Source organism: Solea senegalensis, linkage group LG18 (genome assembly GCF_019176455.1).
Source record: "Solea senegalensis isolate Sse05_10M linkage group LG18, IFAPA_SoseM_1, whole genome shotgun sequence".
Classification (NCBI taxonomy): domain Eukaryota; kingdom Metazoa; phylum Chordata; class Actinopteri; order Pleuronectiformes; family Soleidae; genus Solea; species Solea senegalensis.
In genome coordinates, this window is record NC_058041.1 from 3,721,902 (window position 1) to 3,741,976 (window position 20,075).

The 20,075-nt window shown below is 40.0% G+C and overlaps 1 protein-coding gene across 1 annotated transcript in view; it reads left to right on the top strand.

Moving 5' to 3' along the window:
- Positions 1 to 2,758: 2,758 nt before the first annotated feature.
- LOC122759519 (ras-related protein Rab-26-like) overlaps positions 2,759 to 20,075 on the top strand; it is a 49,625-nt gene continuing 32,308 nt past the window's right edge. Inside the window, exons 1-2 of the mRNA XM_044014445.1 lie at positions 2,759 to 3,436; positions 4,995 to 5,105. Of these exons, the coding sequence (XP_043870380.1) occupies positions 3,236 to 3,436; positions 4,995 to 5,105 (312 nt within the window). The 5' untranslated portion in view covers positions 2,759 to 3,235. The remainder of the gene's footprint in view (positions 3,437 to 4,994; positions 5,106 to 20,075) is intronic.

Consider the following 20,075-nt stretch of genomic DNA (forward strand, 5'->3'; position numbering starts at 1 on the left):
AGCTGATGAACACTCACTGGTCATTTTATTAGGTACACGGTGAAGCTTTTACATATAAAGTGGAAGTGTTGTGCGTTCGAAAGTCTTCTGCAATCCTTGGTTGCACCGAGTGTTATTAGAGTTACTCTGGGACTTTATATCATGACCGTGCACCTACCTGATGATTTTAGCTGTAAATCACACAAAATGTCAATTCCCCAAATATAAACTCGTGCTTTATTTGACTTGAAATGGGACCAACATGAAGAAGACCTGAAACCTGTGATTGAGATATAAATATAAATCAAGTTAACAGTAGACTTATCTTCTCCAAATTAGTGGAGGTGCCCCCTAATGGTCATTTTAGAGAATACTGGTTTCAGACACATCAACATTGCATCCAATTTCTAAACCCTTTCCACTTTTATGGTAAATGATCTGTACTTGTACAGCACTTTTCTAGAGTTGGTGACCACTCCAAGCTGCAGTTTTTGGCTGTTCACAGATATTTACTTACACACTGTCAGCACAGCCCATCAGGAGCAACCTGGGGTTAAATATCTGGCCCATGGACACATCAGCTTGAAGACGAGCAGAGCTGGGAATCAAACCCCGCACTTTCCTCCATTCACAATCATGAGTCGTGTTTCCGTTAGTCTTTCGCAAAATAGAAGCATTTTTTCTAAAATTTCACTTGCTACTTGTTTCCATTGAAGGTTGTTTTTGCTCGTAAAAGTCTAGTCTCGCTTCATCCCATTTTTCCTCGTGAAATCTCGTCTGGCCGAAAGCATCTTGCGTTGCCATGGTTTTAGAAGAGTATTGTCGCTACTGCACCGAAGTGAACTGGTCATGTGCGGAAAAAGTGTTTCCGTAACACTTTCGCGATAAACTTTATCGACACGTCTGAATTACCTCCTCATGAGAGCGTAAAAATGTTTACAGTACCACTGTTTTTAATTGTGATATTTAGGTTTTGTGCATTTCTAGGATTAATTGAAAGCAAAAATCACTAATTCTAATTTTTCCGTCTTGTTTTCATGATTGTACAAGCTAAACATTACAGTCACGTACAGTATGTGTGTAGCTTGTACCATCAAAAGCCGATCACGTTCACACCGCTTCTCACTTTAATTTGGGCTTTTATTTTGACGGGCAGTGTGATCAAGAATGAAGTGTTTCCATCCTCTTCTCTGCTACAGTGCACTCAGTGTCCGTCTGTCGCCGGTGAGATTATTTCTGCTTCCGAGCTGCTGTGCATAATAAAAAAAATAAATAAGAGGAATAAAGCTTTATGTAAATCTCACGACTGCAGGTGACACTCGGGGAACAATAAGTCCATGATGCCTCAAGTCCCACATTTTAACAGCAGGTCTGCTGCACTCGTGTCCCACAGGCGACCAGAGGGAGGAGTGTGATGGTGGTGTTCACAATTTGGCATCGTGAAGCGTCCTTGAATGTGAAAGAGTCTGTGGAGGAAAATGTTCAAATACGTGCACCGAGCTGCACCTTTAACAGAAAAATACACCCCAAAATAGAGGTGAATTTCTACCAAAGGTTAATTGTTCTGCTGTTTTTCAATGACAGACCCGTGCAGCCAAAGACAAAATGAGACAAAGAGACATTTATTATTTAACGACACTCATGGTCTGTCTCTCCATGTGATTTATTACTGCATTTTGTGTCCAGTTACATATTTTAAAAATTTAAAATATATATAAATACATAAAAGAATTGTGACTTGTGTCTCATAGCAGCTGTCCGATGATCAAAAACACATTTAAATTGTGTAAACGTGGCCCGTTAAAGCTCCAGTATGTAACTTCTGTTGTGTAAACACTGCTAGTTTCACTGATATCAGACTTTATTTACCCTACGTCCATATTCCAACCATATTCTCTTTCAAATTCTGTTGCAACATCTGTGTCACCACAGACACGAAAACAAAGTAATTATATTGAGGAATAGAGGGGGAGATGCTTTGAATTGAATAAAAAAAAGTTACATACTACAGCTTTAAGTCATTCTTCCTAAAGGATCGTATTTTGAGGAACTCAACGTTGGAGAAAATGGACATAAATTGGTACGTAAATCAGTACTGGCAAGAGTTTTTATAAAATAAGTGTAATGTGTAAAGATGGTGCAAAATGGCTCAGTAGCGCCCCCCAAAGGTGAAACCTGGTAGGACAAAGGCGAAACTAAGTTGCACCAAATTTCATGAAACTTGGTGGGAACGTGTCACAGCCCAAGACGAACAAGAAAGTCTATTGAGACCATGGCCTCAACTCAACAGGAAGTCAACCATTTTCAATCTGATGGCGTCCATCTTGGCGATTTGCAGGTTCTCGTCTGAGCACATTAATCTTACATTTAATTGTTTGTCAATTTGTACTAGACACAAAGATGATAAGTTATTTTATGTGTCTAAGTTCAAAAGGGCGTAGCCATGGCAACCGTCAGACTTTTGGCAAATTTCAACCATTCGCCATGAAACAGGAAGTACCCTGTCTATCTACTTGCTATCTCCTCATAACTTCCTACGTGAGACAAAAGATTCAAGGACAAAGTCTATGACTTAGCACCACCTACTGGCAGGATGGCAGCTTTGAGGGCCGGCACAATGTTGCTTGAAGGTTTAATTTCAATTGTAGGTTAATTGAAAAAATTGAAAAATTGTAACAAGCAGGATGTTTTTGTTTCATAAGAGCGACGAAACTCGCTGTTTTCATGAGATGAATATTTGAAAATAAGAGATGTGTAGCATTTTAATGATCAGAGATGTTTCACATAAACGTGTCAGTGCCACACGAGTTGATTTACTTTGAAACATAATTCAGTCTCAGCTTTTGCCGACGCAGACAAGAATATTGCTCATATATTTCTGGTTTATAGTTCATTTTTCCCCTCACACGCGCACCTTAACGAGCGTGCCACCCGTGCGCTCCCAACACCACAACACCGGAGGGGGAGGGGGAGAGAGGGAGAGACGGAGGGAGAGGGAGAGAGGTGTTTACATTGTGAACCAGACCTCATATTTCTCCAGCTGCACCACCGGGACAACAGCTGCTCCGCTTCTATGTCACTTTGAATCCGCACGCTTTTACGCACGGTCATGGTTTTTACGCACAGGTGAACTTCTCTCCTCTCGTCGCTGCTCCAACTCATCAAGTAAAGTAAGAAGGAATCACACCTCGGTCCCTATCTCCTCCTCCTTCATCCTCTTTCCTGGTTGCTCGGAGGTGAACAGGTTATCGGAGCCATGTCCAGGAAGAAGGCAGTCAAAGCCAAAGGAAGCTCCAAGAGCCCCAAGGCGTCGCCGAGCAGCAGCGGCGGCAGCGGCAGGGACAGCGGGAGGACGGGGAAGGGTCTGGCCGCCGCTGCCGCTCCGTCCTCCGGACTGGTTTATCCCAGCAGACCGTCCGTCAGCAACAGCGGAGAGTTTTACGACATCGCCTTCAAGGTGAGATCAGTCTGTGTGTGAGCCTGTTTCCAATGAAGCAATCAGTCAGTTACCTCGAGTGAAAACATTGAAACACACAAGAAACATTTTATCCGATGTTTTTTGGATTAATATCGAGATTGTTCTAGTTTTTTTAGTGCTTTAAAGATTGATATTTGTGTGGTCAGAGACTCAAGCATGATAGAAAATGGAATCATGACCACAGTCCTCCACTCTTTATGAACTTCAATTTTATTCTATTTCTGATTACTCTTGCACACACACACACACACACACTCAGGTTTGTTTAATCATGACCAGTTAATGCCTTAAACCTTAACTCTAACCACAATTTAAATCAACTCTAAACTTAACCAGCTCCTCAGGCATGAGGTACTGTCTCATTACTGGTCCTGACAGGGTCAGTGTTGAGGCCAGAAAATGTCCTAAAGACGTAACAAATACACACAAACAGTGTATGGAAAAAGGGGAAACATTAAAAAATGCATGCATTAAGTGTGACGTGCTGCTGTAGTGCGTCTTCTATGTGCTGTGTATGTTCAGAGATGATCTACACTTTGTTATTTGCCTCATTTCAAACCATCCTCTGACTTGGGGGGAACTGCTGCTCTCTGGATATTTGTTCTTTTTTCTTGGCAGTGTCTTCACTTGTAAACCCCAAGAAAAATCAGCAGCTCCTGAAACACACACACACACACACACACACCAGGTTTAAAGTCCCTCCCCTTCACACCTTTCACACCTTGACATTTTTGCACGAACAAGCAGTGGAAGATGTGACGTGTACTCAATAATGTGGCGGGTAAACATCCACCCGTAAATTTCCCGACTGTAAAAACACTTGGCAGGTGACTCGCTAAGAGCGCCGGTGTTTTTGCGGTGTTGACTTTGGTGGTGTTTGGATAAGAGACGCGACAGGTGCGTGCTGTCGTCAGCAGAAAAGAAAACCCACACACACACACACACACACACATGCACTAAAAACACAACAAAACAGGCACACAAACAGAGTCGTTTGTGTTGTCACTGAGCGTCTGCTGCTGCTCATTGGAGAAGCTCATTTCAACACTCTCTCATTATACTGTATGTGGATGGAACTCAATCGGCGTACTGCACCTTTAATTTGAAGAAATACGTTGCCTTTTGCATTAATGTTGAAATGTCAGAAAGTTCAATTTTGACTTTGCGTCTCACTCACAGTGAGGGTGTCATGTGATGTTCATGTTTCCATAACTGAGCGTGTGCAGCAGCTGTAAAGTGTCATATATAATATCGACCATGTGATATAATGTGATTTACAGTAAGTGTCGGACTCGCCGCTCTTCAGGGAAGAGTTTTAATTCCACTTTTATTTCCCCTTTAAGGCGGCACAGTCCATACATTCAATCAGGATATTGTTTAGAATTTCATTATGTTTGATTCTCCTCTTGGGTTTTTAAAAATGTTGTGTCTTCACTCGAGCACAGGACTGAGGGAAATGTAGAGTGATGTGTGTAAGCCACGTTTCTTCACACTCATCCTGTGTGTGTGTGTGTGTGTGTGTGTGTGTGTGTGGCAGGTGATGCTGGTGGGGGATTCAGGTGTGGGGAAAACCTGTCTGCTGGTTCGCTTCAAAGACGGAGCCTTTCTCGCCGGGAGCTTCATCTCAACTGTGGGCATCGACTTCAGGGTGAGTGCACACTCACTGGATCATGGTTATTTCAAACATTTACTGATTGACATAAATGGTATTTATTGCACATAAAGTGGCTTTGAATATATGGAATTATATATCCAATATATAGAAAATATGGGATTTTGAATGAACCTCGAGAATTTTCCTTCAGTTATTAATAAGAGCCCCCATTTTTTCAATTGTTTTCTTTCGATTATTTTGTTTTTGTATTTTTTTTGGGGCCATAATCGTAATTTAAGTTTCGATTAAATGCACAGCTCTAGTACACACACACACACACCAGGCCTTAACCCTGGACGAAATGTCTCCTTAAAGATAGGTGTGTACATTTCTGGACCTCGCAAAGATATAAACATGTTCATACACACACACACACACACACACAAACAAACCTGTTTTTATATCTTAATGAGGACACATCATTGACATAATGCACTGCCTAGTGCCTTCACCTCACCTTAACCATCACAACTAAGTGCCTAACCCTAACCCTAAAACCCTGTCTTAACCTCTAAATGTCCCCACAAAGTCACAATGTCCTCACAAAAGAAGTTTTAAGTTTATACACACACACACACACACACAGCACCAGCTATTCCTCAAAAGTCATCACAAAATGACTTTAAAAAAAACCTAATTTCCAGTGCTACCATCTGGCTGATTGGCCTCATATTTCTTTGGCATGTATTACACAACGTTAAAGAGTCTTTGGGCAAAGTTTAGGGACTCTAGCTCACTCTGGCTTTCTGCAATTTAAAAAGACAAAAACTCATCTCTAACTACTTGCTGTTATTGTACGTGATTCGTCACCAGCGTTGTCGCCAAGCGGGAGCTGGTTCTGAACTTCCTTTTGGGATTTGATCATCAGCACCTGCAACCAGGAGTTCACGAATGACAATATGAGCTCTTAAATCCACTCGTGATTTAAAATCACTATCATGTGCTATTGATGAACACGTGAAACTAGTGATTTAGACCATTAAGTGTTTACTGAAGTTATAAATCAAGTGGAAAAAAGATACATTTTCCCATAGACTTCCATTCAAACAGACAGCAGAGTCGCCCCCTAGTGGCTATTCAACATATTTCTGCTTCCTATTTGGCTTCAGGAGGAACCTGGAGACCTACAGTACATCCACAAGGAGAAGTTAAAGTAAAGTAGCTGTGAAAACAACTGTTCTGTGGCAATAACGCTGACACATGACCGTCAAATACAGGAATACAACAAGAACAAAACCGTCTCTGCTGCTGCAGGAATGGCTTGTTAGCACAGAGAATAGGAATAATGTCAACGTCCCCAAAACTTGGAGCAGCCACTGGATCAAAAGAAACTTAACCAAAGCCCTGAGTGACATTTAAATATTGCCTCATTAAACTTACTGCACTCGGCAGTTTTTTTGTTTGCGCCCTCATTAACGCGTCTGTTCTGTGGAAATGACAGAGGGAGCAGATAATCACCACAAGATGATTTATTACTCATTTCAAAACTGCTCAAAACTATATGTCAGCCTTTTTTTTGTCCTTTTCTGTGATTATTATCACTCACGTTAGTAACACAAACACATTTGTATGTCTTTACTTGTGAGAACTTGATGACTGTCTGTCCTGAACTCGTCCTACAAGGTGACCCAAGCTCCGCCCATATAGACACTTATTGTACACATCTCTCCTTAGCCCCTTTTTCCACTGCAGGAATTCGGGAATCTCATTTACCCGGGATTTCGAGAAACCTCGGCACGTTTCCACCCAAATTAATAACTTTCTCTTGACCCCCAAACTTTCACCGAAAGAAGTACTTTCTCACAACAAAGACAGGGCGGGGCTCTGTGTTGAAGAACGCTGTTTGGTGGAATCCATTTTAACTGGATTTATTTTGATTTTTTGGCTGTAGAATGGTCCAAAAACCTTTTTAAAAGAAGAATTTATTTAATTCGCTATTGGTCAATTAAAAAATATGGAGCAAATATATATATATATATATATAAATAATGTTAGCACTCCACTGCTAAAGGCTTGTGAAGATATATTTTTCTGTCTTTTGTATGTGTCAGGGCTGTGTAAATGTCAGGGCTGTTATCTACAAGGACACATGACATAAACTGGGTTCTCTTAAAAAATCATGGCTTTATGACCAGGAGGCAATATTGGCCTGGAGCTTAGTGACTGTTTTAAATTTCTTCGACACTGTTCATGCATATTTGAGTGGAAGCCATTAATAATCGACATGGTGCTGCAAAAAAGTCCCATCATTGCTTTTGTTGTGTGCTTAATTTTCACGCTGGGGAAAAAAAAGTATTAAAAGAGGTGAATTGTTCATTTAGGTCACAAAAACGCCTGTTTATGATTTATGTATTTGTTGCTTCTAGTCAGAGGGTTCAGTTATCAGCTGTTATTATTTCAATTACTAAGTTTGTAAGACTTTTTCATTCAGTTTGTCCTGTGCAGAAAGGTCGGTAGGAAAGTAGGTAGGTACATAAATAAATCAGTAGATACATAAATTGGTAGGTAGGTAGGTAGGTAAGCAGGTAGGTAGGTCAAAAGCGGTAGGTAGGTCAATAAATTGGTAGGTAGGTAAGCAGGTAGGTAGGTAAGGGTAGGTAGGTCAATAAGTAGATGGGTAGGTAGGTAAAAGCAGGTAGGTAGGTAGGTCAATATAGATAGGTAGGTAAGCAGGTAGGTAGGTCAATAAGTAGGTAGGTAGGTAGGTAAGCAGGTAGGTAGGTCAATAGAGTAGATAAGTAGGTAGGTAGGTAGGTAAGCAGGTAGGTCAGCAGGCAGGTAGGTAGGTCAATAGGTCAATACAGGTAGGTAGGTCAATAGGGGTAGGTAAGCAGGTAGGTCAATAAGTAGGTAGGTAAGCAGGTAGGTCAATAGTGGGTAGGTAAGCAGGTTGGTAGGTCAATAAGTAGGTAGGTAGCTAGGTAGGTAGAGCAATATGTAGGTAGGTAGGTAAGCAGGTAGGTAGGTCAATAAATCGGTAAGTAGGTAGGTAGATGGGTAAGTAGGTAGTGGGGTAGGTAGGTGGGTTAGTAAGTTGGTAGGTGGGTAGGTAAATTCGTGGGTAGGTATTTAGATAGGTAAGACGGTGGATTGGTAGGAAGATAGGTAGGTTGGTGGGTAGGTAGAGGTGCTGTTTGTATTAGAACCTAAATCACATCATTATGAAAGAAAAGCATTGAATCCGTTCCCACATTTGACAAACTATCAGCCTGAAAATCTCTGAAAATCTCATCTCTGTGCTGGATCTGATGTTTGTCAGACTGTGGAAAAAAACACTTTGATGTGCTGCAGCTCTGAGAGTCTAAAAAAGTCAAAATGTGGTGTTTTTGAATGCATTTCTTTTAGAACAGACAGCGCCGTTTTCAGCCCTGTCACAAACGCTAAGCAGAGTGACCTTCTCCGTGTGAGATAAGGACAAATATTGGAGAGTCAGTGCCCACAGAAAAAAAAGGATGCAACCTTCATTACTTCTGTGTTTTTTTTCTTTCTTTCTGCTGTTTAATATTTTTCTTGACACAAAGGAACAGTGAGTCAAATCAAACTTCAAACGCTGCTCTTGTCTCTTTTCAACTCTGCTCCACTCAGTCTTTTCCCTGAAACAAAATAGTGAGATTTGTTGATGAGATCTGTCTGTTTCTGCAGTGGAGGCTTGGCAGAATGTGTTTACTGTCAGTGAGATGTGTGTGTGTGTGCGTGTGTTTCTGCACGCCAGATTATGTGTGTAATCTGTCATATCCACAGTCTCACAGTGGATATGATCAGCGTCCCTTTCACCATCTCCTCACTCAGTTTAAAGTGATGCAGCACACAGCGTTTCAGCCGTTAATCATTGAACTAGCAGCTGCACGCGCTAACACAGGTGTGTGTGTGTGTATTGTGAAAGTGGCAACAGCCTGCCAGAGCATGACAGAGTCACATTGACCACACTCATGCCCTTTACAGCTAATTGCCATGTGACAGTGGTTTGCAGTCGACCACCAGCAACTAACTCTGAGGGGGAACATCTGTAGGAAACAGCTGGTTAGAGACACATTTCTATAATTACTGTAGCTTCATGTTATTCTTTCACTTAACATTCAGTTCCATGTATTTGATACAATTGTTATTCATTTTATTAAACATATCTCTTAGAAATGTCTGTTTTTTTTAACAATTTTCTGATATTGTGCTCAAATGAAAAACAACGAGCATTTCCTCTTTCGTCCAGTTTTTATTCTTCCATCTAACACAAGTTCCGTGACCCGAAAGTTAAGTAAAGATATTGACAGATTTGAAGTTCCGCGATCAATAACATTTAAATGAAACGTTGTTGCGAGACATATTTTGAATCATAGAAACATGGACAACAAGGTACAACATCACAAGCTGGAGAAACTACGTTGAGACCGGAGCGCAGGGACCGTATACAAAGTGCAACACCTGAAAAGAAAAAAAGACATTTAAAAAACATTCAATAACTTCACCATAATGCAGTGTTTCTGTAAACTATACTGCTAATTTTCACAAAAAAATCTAAAAACTCCCAGCGGAAAACGTAAAAATGTACGTTTTTGTTGATTTGCAGACCTTTTTATTGTTGTCCCATGTGAAGCTCCTCCCCTGTCACAGGTCACTTTTGGGTTTACACGATTGCCTGGTCGCGGAACTTGAGTTGGATGAAAAAAATCAAAACTGAAATGCTCGTCATCTGTTTTTTTTCTTTTCTTTATTTTTCATTTGACCATAATATTGGAAATTGGAAGAAAACAAGTCATTATCTGTTTTTTTTTTAAATTTTATTTTGAAAAACAAATGAACGAACGATACACAGGTTCATTTCAACAGTTTATCGTGAACACTGGTACAGGATGGATAACGGAAAAAGATTTTGTCCTACACATATAAATGGATATTGTGAATCTGCACTTGACTAATTAAACAACATCGTAATATTAAATCAAAGGGTTTCGACTTATTTCAGTAATGCATACACAGTCTACTGTATATGGCATAACTCCGGCCTTAAACACTGGAATCTCAACGTTTTAGAGACACTTTAAAACGCTTCTCTAACATCTCATCTGGATTATTGTAATTCTCTGTATGTGGTTGTAGAGCAGTCTGGAAATGCTCAGTAAAAATGCCCCTCTCCTGCAAACGCAGTGCTCAACTTAACATCTCGTATTATTTCAGTGTATTAGTTTATCGAGTGATTAATAAGGTTTTCAGAGGCAGCGCAGTTTACCCGCCGTCTCCGTCCAAGCGTCCCACACACACCTCCTGGTAAATCGTCAGTGAACATCGAGTTTGTGAGAGTCACACTCGCTTCATAAGAGTGGGAAGCAACAGTGTTAATTTTAGATTTTGGCTACTGTTGGTGTGAGAGCGAACGCTACTGTTCCTGCCCACGGCCTCACTAATTTAATCAGTTCATTTCACTTTTTTTGTCGTGCTCGTTCACTCTTTGCTCTGACTTAGTCTCCCGATCGACAGACTATAATCGTTCAGCCGAAAGCAGACGATGATCGTTGTCCCTCAGCAGCTCTCCAGGCTCCCAGACGCCGTCCTTCGATCATCCGGTTATGTTTTTTTCTTTCTTTTTTTTTGTCCCCCCTAGTGAATCTTAATTAGACTTCAGCGATCTTCAGACTGCTGGAAAAACCTAATGATTTCAAATCTGATCCCTCTGCTCCACTGTTGGCTTTGGACATGCTGGACAGCACTAGTTGTCATAGTAACGATTTACAGGTACACCAGAGGCAGTTTTCTGTCCAAAGTCTACAATACACACACAGTGACACACGCTTAATCATTAGGACCAGGTTTTGGCATCAATCGCCCCTTTTCCACCTCAGGAACTTTTCTCATTTACACGAGATTTTTGGGGGAACCCTAGAGGGACGGGGCTGTTAGCTGAAGACCTTTAAAAAGAAGAGGAAGAAAGAAGTACTTTTAAAAAATATGGCACAAAAGAAAAGGACGTACGACAAGTGGATGACCCACGAGGTCCAGGCTCTTTTGAGCGTATGTTTGTGGGTCTTTGAATCGGTGACACAAAACTCCAGGACTTTGAGCTGCTGTGGAAACACATAGACGTTTCTGGAAATGCTGGAAAAAGGAGGCTCATGAGAACTACCGGTTTGTGACTGGAAGATACAATATGTTACGATTATGCTTTAAAACACCTAAATACGACAAGACTAATGTTGTATATTGTTTCGCGGGATTTTGGACTTTCCTCCCGCAGAAAATGCAGTCACACACGGGGAGAACTTGCATTAAACCAAGATTTTGAATTAAAACTACATGTTATTTAAGTAAATAACGTAAGTAATAAGTAAGTAAATAACTGCTGGAACTCTTTACTTGTGTGTTATACTCCTATGAGGGCTGGGCACCTTTTTGTTCACCTGAATAAAAAAAATCAATCAATTGATGACGAGAAAGTCGCGAGGACGCCATTACTCCTGCGTAACAAATATTCCTTAAAGCCCACATAGACCGGAAGCTCCAATTAACGCTGCGTTTGTGTGTGTATCTGCGTCATTACCTCGTTTATGAAACCCTAAAGTTTCAGAACAAACAGTTCAGCCACTGCTGAGAAAATAGTGTTGTATTGTTTTCCTGGGCTCTGCGAAGCGGATCGGCACTTCCTTAATTTGATGTCGTCATCAAAAATCCTCACCACTCCTCTCACCACCGTAGCGCCTCCTGGTGCGGGCACTAGTCCGGGCACATCCGGTTGCGTACATTCAACCGCAGAAGAAGAAGAACTACTCTCGTTGTAGCTGCTGAGATGCAGAGCATCCACCGTGCCAGAGGGGGAGCTGTGTATCTGAGAGCTGGCCTATCTATTACGTCACTTCCAGGTACCTGGCCAATCACAGGACAGTGGGAAAGCTCTCGTTGGCTGGCCAATCACAACACAGTCCACGTTCTGGGGGTGTGGTTTTGGTCTGAATTTTGATCTGCTCGTTTGCAGCGATTAGGAGGTTTTTAACCATGAAAACAAGTTAATATATGTAAGTAGACCTCCATAACTAACATATATGTGTGATACAAGCATTCTATGTCACCTTTAAAATCTCATCTAAATTTTAGATGACGTTCAGGTGTAGAGAGTCTCTCGCCCACAGCAGAAATCATGCCAGTCGCGACAGTCATTATGCCGAGAGTGCAGAGAGACAGAGAGAGAGAGAGAGAGACGCCCCACAGTCACGAGTGACTCATCCTGCAAATAAACCTGATACACAATGAGTTGATGAGATGTGTGCGTATGTGCATGCATGTGTGTGTGTGTGCGTGCATGTGTGTGTGTGTGTGTGTGTTAGATGATTGACTTTTGTGGCTGACGTCAACAAAATATATGTTTTGAAAACAATTTTCAAGAAATCTCTTTGTCAATCACAACAGCGAGAGAAGTCAAAGTGAAGATGTCACGGAAAAATAAGCAAATTACCATTTTTAAGGTTTATTTCAATACGAGAGAACTTAAACATTATTATCAATCTGCACCATTACAATAACATATTTGGGGTTTATGCTGCATGTGCATATGGGATTAATTATGGATTTTGATGAGTGGTCACCAAATAAATAAAACTCTCACACTACCAAGCGTCCTGTTTAGACTGAGACAATATAAATGAACACATTACAAAGTGTAGTTTTACAGATATGAACATTTAATTTGAATTTTTAACAACTGTTGTCAGGTTTTAAGATGTAACCGGTGTACAAGGAAGGAAGCTTGAGAGTTGTTCAGTCTTTCAGTTTGTGCCATTTTTCTCCCACTTTTTTTTATTTATCTTTTCAATTGAAGCTCTGTATAATATGCAATAAAAACTTTTCATTTTGCACAAACAAAATTAAACCAGATCCCTGCGTCACACGCGATCTGCTCCTCACGTGCGGCGGATGCACTCCGGTTTTCATGAATAAATAAAGTCAATGATGACGCTAATAGGCCACCACGGGATGAAAACAATGGCAGGAACACAACATACGTTCTCTGCTCTCTTACACAATCTATCATTTCTAACCCCTCATTTAAATGTACTTTGCCTCTGTTGTTTTATAACATGACTCCAAAGTGGAGGCTGATGAGCCTGTGATTAAGAGTCAGGCATTTCTGCTCGGCTTGGATTTTTACCCTTTTCCCTTTTGCGTCACGTGACTCCTCAAGTGCCTGTTGTGTTCCCAGGAGACTGTTGTTATGGACCTGTAGCCATGGCGATGAAGCAAAAGCAACAAATGTGTGTAAAATTGGGTGGATGATGATTTATTTATTTATCTTTTTGCAAGCTTTGTGGTTGACGGAGGTCATTTAGACGTGGACGAGGCTGAGCCGCACGTGAACGGACGGCTTTTATGGACGGGGTTGGCGTCGAGGGGGGAAAGCGCTCTCCCTTCACACGGCTCAGTGCGCTTAAAATTTGGAAGCGTTCCAGTTCAATCACACGCTTCCATTGAAGGCTGCTGAACACTGCTCCACTGGAGCAAGTCAAGTGTCAATCTGGACACAACACAACACAACACAACACAACCTGTCACAATTAGGACTGGTTTCTTTCCCTGAGGTGGTGGGAAAAAAATGACACATTGTTGGTTAAAATAAAAAGGAGATTTTTATCTCATTTTTCTTAGAAATTGATGATCGAGTGACAGATGAATGGATGAGACAGCTAGCAGTGCTGCACACTCAGACTCAGCTGGAGCTGTTAGCAGCTCAGTTCCTTGATAAAAGTAGAAATATACAAATCTTTTGACCTTAAAATCTGAATTTTAGTGATTTTTTTTTCCACATATGTTGCTTGAAATGTCACCTACATGCTCCGTATATAACCCTAGATTATCAAAAGAGCCATTTTCTAAAATCATTATGAGGTTTAGAGGTCACTGTATGCCCTTGTATCCAACAAGGTGACAACCAGTGTTATTAACCTCAACTGCTACCGACCTAGCTAGTAGCCTATCTCCAGTTCAAACCAGCTGCGAAGAAGGTTTTGATGCTAGTGACGGCAGCCTTCGTTAGCATTATGATCAAGGAGCTAGCTCATAAGGACAGCTAGCTCGTTTGTTGTAAAGTCCTCATGACATGGCTCGTGAGCTAGCTAGCAGCTAGCTACTTTTAACTTGTGTCTTTGTGACGTCAAAACTTTATTTTGAAACTGTATTTTAGTTCAAGTGACTGTGTCAGGAAGTAGTAACTAATCTGTTTAATTAACTGATTCTAATGATTCAGCAACAACGAAAACAGCTGCTTTGCCGTGCTATTATGACCCCACCCTCATTGAGGAGGTTCTATAGTAACAGAAAATGACTGATAGTGGAACAGCGCCATAAGGCTCCTCATGTTCTCCGTGCCAATTTATCTAAAAGTGTCTGCTGCTTAACTCTGAGGTTATTGTCGTCCCTGGTGAAGAGAAAATGTATAATTAGAAGTAACTTTGTACAAAAGAAGGAGAAGAAGTAGAAGTAGCCTGACAAAGTCGTCAAAAGAATTGTTTCTGTGCCCTAACAGTGTTGGTGTGTGGCATTGTCTGCTCAGAACTGACGGATGATGTAACTGTGGCAGGAAATAGCTCAGTGTGTGTTTTTGTTGTCACTGGATGGATGGACATGGAAAGGTTAACACATTTCCTTTTCAAACTGTGCGAGGATGAATGAAAGCGGTCTTCATCTGTCACAACACTGAGGTCTTCACCTCCGCCCCCTCTCTCCATCACAGCTCCACACACAACAAATTACATACACTGAACATTTTTATCCTTCTTACAAATGAAATAACATCGACACGTTTACCTATTTCTCTAACGTTGCGCACAACTTTCCTTAGTGTCTATAAAACACAAAAACAAACGAAAAGAATCTCAGAAGTGCATATGGTACCATATGAAAACAGCTGGCCACGCGTTTATAGCGATGTGGTTCTGTGTGATTGGCGTCTTCCTCTCATTTAATTCACATTTAGTTTAACTTACATACACATTTTTGAAACGCGGTAAGGCAAGGTGTAAAATGTTATAGGGTGACCATTTCGATATATGATTAATCTCTGAAGTTAAATTTCATTGCGTTCTGTATTTAGTGTTCCGTGAAAACTGCGCCGTAAGCAACCAATACGTCGCATTCCGACACTTCGCAGCGTGTGCACACGACTGATAATGTCCATGGATGGACTTTATGTGGCTGCATTAAAGCACATACTCTCTGTCAGCCAATGTTGTTGTTGTTGTTGTTGTCTCCTCGAAAAGTTACCAGCAGACTGAACTATATCATGATATTTCATCGTGATGTAGCAGTAACGTTTGTGACGATATTTTACATAATTTGAAACAAACATGCAAAATTAATCTATAAATATCAAAAGCGAACATTGAGTTTGAGACCTCTGCTTTAAAGCGTAACCAGTATAATTGTTTGGCTACTGACATGAATGAGCGCTGCAGTTGGCGAATTGGCAGGTGTGTTTGATTTGGGACACTTGACGTGGCGAGCTGGGTGGTGCAGCCAATCAACGGCTCCACTGATTTTGTTTCTTTCTCACAGTGTTAGTGGTGAGACTGCAGATTATAACAAACAGAAGAGTCTTTCCCTTGCATACCAAAAAGGATGTCAGTCGTCTTCATTTGTGAGCTTCTGCTTCAACATTTGTCCATTCAGGCCACTGTAGAAACATGGTCTGTAAAGCAAGGCCCTTCTCAATTAATCTCTCGATTCATTTCTTGATAAATTGAGTGTGTCTTGTTTTGTCCGTAAACCATTATTATTCATTTGTATTGATTTCTTACTGAAGATGTTCACATTTAATTGATTAATTTAGTAATAATTGTTTGAATAAATGATTGTTGCAGCCCTATCTCACACTCTTTTCTTTCTTTAGTGATTTCCACTTTAGATCCAGCAAAGTAAAACACTTCAGTGGGAAATCACTGATTTCAAATAAACCCTAAAGTAAAGAAAAATATCCTTTTTTACTGTCCTACTATCCACTATCCGCTGTTTTATCATCTTGACTGAATAGACTGGGTTGAATAGAGTACGATGTCACGGATGCTTTTTCTCTTTGTGAAAGTCGGCTCAAGGTTGAGCCATAGTCAGGGACACAGTCGAGGAGCATTTTGCAGCTTTTGGCGGGCTTGTTTGTTACGTTGCAGTGTTGTTGCTGCTTAGGGCTTTATTTTTTTTTTATGAAACCCTGTTGTCGGTCTCGGTTATAAATGAAGAGAGGAAACAAAATATTACAACCCTCTGTAAGGAAAAACAAAGTATTCATCCATTTTTTACTGAAATTGGAGAGGAAACCTCTACCGGCAATGAAGAAGGGGAAAAACGGGGGATTTCATCCCAGTCCAGAAACGATTACGAGAGTCGCAGAACAACAACTCATTGATGTGGCTGTTTGCTTGACGGCCTAATGGGGCACAAAGAGCTTAGGGGAGTCCTCACTGTTGTTTTTTCTAATTACAAATTCAAATGAACCAGTAGGCACTTCATCGGCGAACACTTCTCCAAAACACAAATGATTATTCTGAGTAGCCTCACAACGTGCATGCAGCAATTTAAGAGCTACAGAGAAAACACACTGCAGATTGAAGAAGTATACCTCTGCATCATCTGCATGTTCTAATCATCTATGTTCATACAGAATAATTTGTACAGACCAAGCTATTTCTCTCCTTCTACACGACAGATACTTGGGTGTGATGCATCCGCTAACACCACTAGCTGTTGCCTTCACTTGAGCTAACATCTATGCTAACAGCTGAGTTGGCAGATTTGACTCTAACCCTAACCCGAAGTGTAATTTTTCACTCAGTAGGACATTTTAGCTTGTTTTTGTATAACAAAATAACATTCCTATTGTTGCCAACTCACTAGAAATCGCTAAAATATATCCAAGCTAACAATTTCTGGTTCTCAGAATGTTCTTGGAACGTTACCTTTTGGTTGTGCGAATGTTGAATGAAGAAATTCGATACCTTCACGTCCGAGTCTCCAAAAGTCTGTGATAACGCCAGAAAGAGTTGATAGAAGGGTCCGAACTCTCACTAAATGTAGTACTAAATGTAAAGTTGGCATCACTGAGCGTTAGCCGTAAATTCGTAATTCACCTAAACCAAATTCTCACTTGATTTATGTCACTAAACAAAAGTTAATGGTCTCAATCCCTAGATTCAGGTCTTCTTAAACAGAACTTGACATTGATTTTATAAATTATGTTTCCATTCAGAGGAAAATAAGTGGTAAAGCAAAGCACTTGTGAGTGGTCAGTGTACACGGACTGGTCAAATCTTTAAAAAGGAGTTTCTGAGCGATCGAGTGGTTTTAATCATGCAAATTATTTATTATATTGCACTGTGAGTTGGGGTTTTTACCAGGAGATAATAAATAATAACACCATCATATATTGACACTTAGTTATACTCCTGTTTTTCCCTGTTATGAAAAAAAAAGAAGTGTTGTAAGGGCAAGCTGGCACCTGATCAATGAACAGACTGTGAGGTGTTTTTCTGTGGAATAATGTATTCTTCTCTACGGCCTCTTGTCCCATTAATCAACACAAATCCCATAATAATACTCCCGATTGTGTACAGGTTCCGTTGAAGATGACATCGGGGGTTGTTTTTCCTTTTCAGCGTGAGGCTGATTGTGTGCGCGCGCGGCACGCTATTATTCATTCTTCGCATTTTTTATCCTCTGAAGGAATTGCTTTTAATGTTGAGTCACTTTTGAATTTCTTTGCGGTTGTACAAACTTTTGTTGCTCTTAACTTGCTCATAATTTATCACATGTATTCATGAAGCTACATCGTCATTATTCAGAGCGTTCACTTGTACCGAGCTGATTAACTTAAATGTGGAATTCACATCTGCTTTTGTCAGCAAGTTTACTGAAGTCGAAGCTTTAGCAAAGATAAATGAAACGATTCCAAACTAGGTCTGAATAATTAATCATATTCATCACAGCTCAATTAGCAAATTGCAAAGGCTGCAACTTAATAATTCTACATTTATTGTTCTATTTTTCTGTCAGTGTCAAAAAAGCAATAGATTCAAATGTTCGAAACAATTCTTTATGTTTTCACCATGGATTTTATACTCTTGAGCTCTTGTTGTAACACAATTATCACCAATGGTAAAATACAGTGGTGTAAAAGAGCAACGTCAGCTACAGACTTTTCACAGGAAGCAGATTTGTTCCCAATAAGATAAATTGCTCTCTCATCATCCTCCTCTTCCTCTCATATACTTCACACATTGGTATAGAGAGATTAGATTAAGATGGAGCGAGAGATGAGGCGACTCTAATTATTATTATTTAACTTATTATATCTTTTTTTGTTATTTGTTTCATTTTCTACGCACTCCGGTCACAATACCCTGATATATGCAGTAGAATTATGAAGTAACCACCAGAGGAAGCTCGCGTAAAACTGGTGGTACATGTACCACAATTTGAGAACCATGTCATTAGACTATAGTAGATTATATATTAAATCATTGTAAATATTGTAACTGTAAAGCTGACTTAAAAAGTAAAAAAAGCACAAAACAAATTGCACATGTATAGGACTTTTGGATTGTATCAGATTTTACATTTTTATCTGTGGTTTTTGACCGAATCCTGTCCCTAATATTGATTATATTGAATACATTTGTGAAATTCACTAAATATTATGAATTAAATACTTAAAAAATACATGGAATTCACAAATAATATTGAGATATATATATGTATGTGTATATATATGTATATACTGTATATATATATATATACATATGTGTGTATATATGTATATATGTGTATTTGTTTATATATATATGTGTGTTTATATATATATAATTTATAAGCCATACCATACAGAAATATTAATTTAATTTACATTGTGATATATATCGATATAGAATGATGTAAAAAATAAATTTTTTATTAAAATATTTACATGTTCTGCTGTGACGTTGGTGACTCTGTTGCTAGGTGACAGCAGCAAGTTGGTATAGCGAACACAAGATGGGTGATGCGTTGTGAAAAATCCTTAAGGATGCAGCCCCCAATACTTTTGTCTCTTTTTCAAAAACCTGTGCAAACAGCAGCTTGAGTCACTGTTGTTACATCGTCCCGATGTTTTGTTTGACTTTATTACGGCTTGATTGAATTTTGAAGATGTCTTCATTCATTATTGCGTTTGAGGACCTCCACAGCAGAGTGTCGTGTCCTTCAAGACCGTGATCCTCGGCAGGAAATGGTCTCTCGCAGACTGTTTGAAGAGCATTTATTACAGAGGAGAACATTGTGGTTGAAGGACAAGGCAATTACATATTTCATCATTATTGCCTCTTCCTCTCACACATAATAAGGCATCACAGGCTTGGTTTATGTGTCCACTGTGTTATGATGGAAACGGAGAGAAGAAGGAACACGAAAAACAAGACGTGACAACGTTGTAACCCTGTTTTTCCCTCCACTATGGCAAATAATAACCATCATAAACAGACCTTGAATGACAGCAAATGAATTGCTTGAGTGGAAGTCTTGGGCAGAGAAATAATGAAATTAAATAATGGTATTTGATTTGAGGGTGGAGGACTGGAGCTGAAAGCTCTGACGTCAACATTAGGCTCAAAATAGATTTCTCTTTGTTGTGGCCGCAGTGTTTCAAGTCCAACGCGACAGAAAAAGTCTGCCGGTGCTTTGCAAATCATAACATCAGTGCTCTAATGACATGGGATGTACACTTGCAGTGTGTTTCAAAGGTATAGGATCACTATTTGTTATATTTAATGAAGACCTGGCATCATGGTTGTGTTCCTGAGGAGTAAACAGCATAAATATTTATGAACCTATGTGTACTGTATCTGCATTGTACAGGACAGTACTGCAACAGTACTGACAAGTAAATATGTACAAAAGCATTTAAAATGGTTACTGCAATCCTAATATTTTTAAACGATGAACCTCCTTTGGTAAATTTTAGCATAT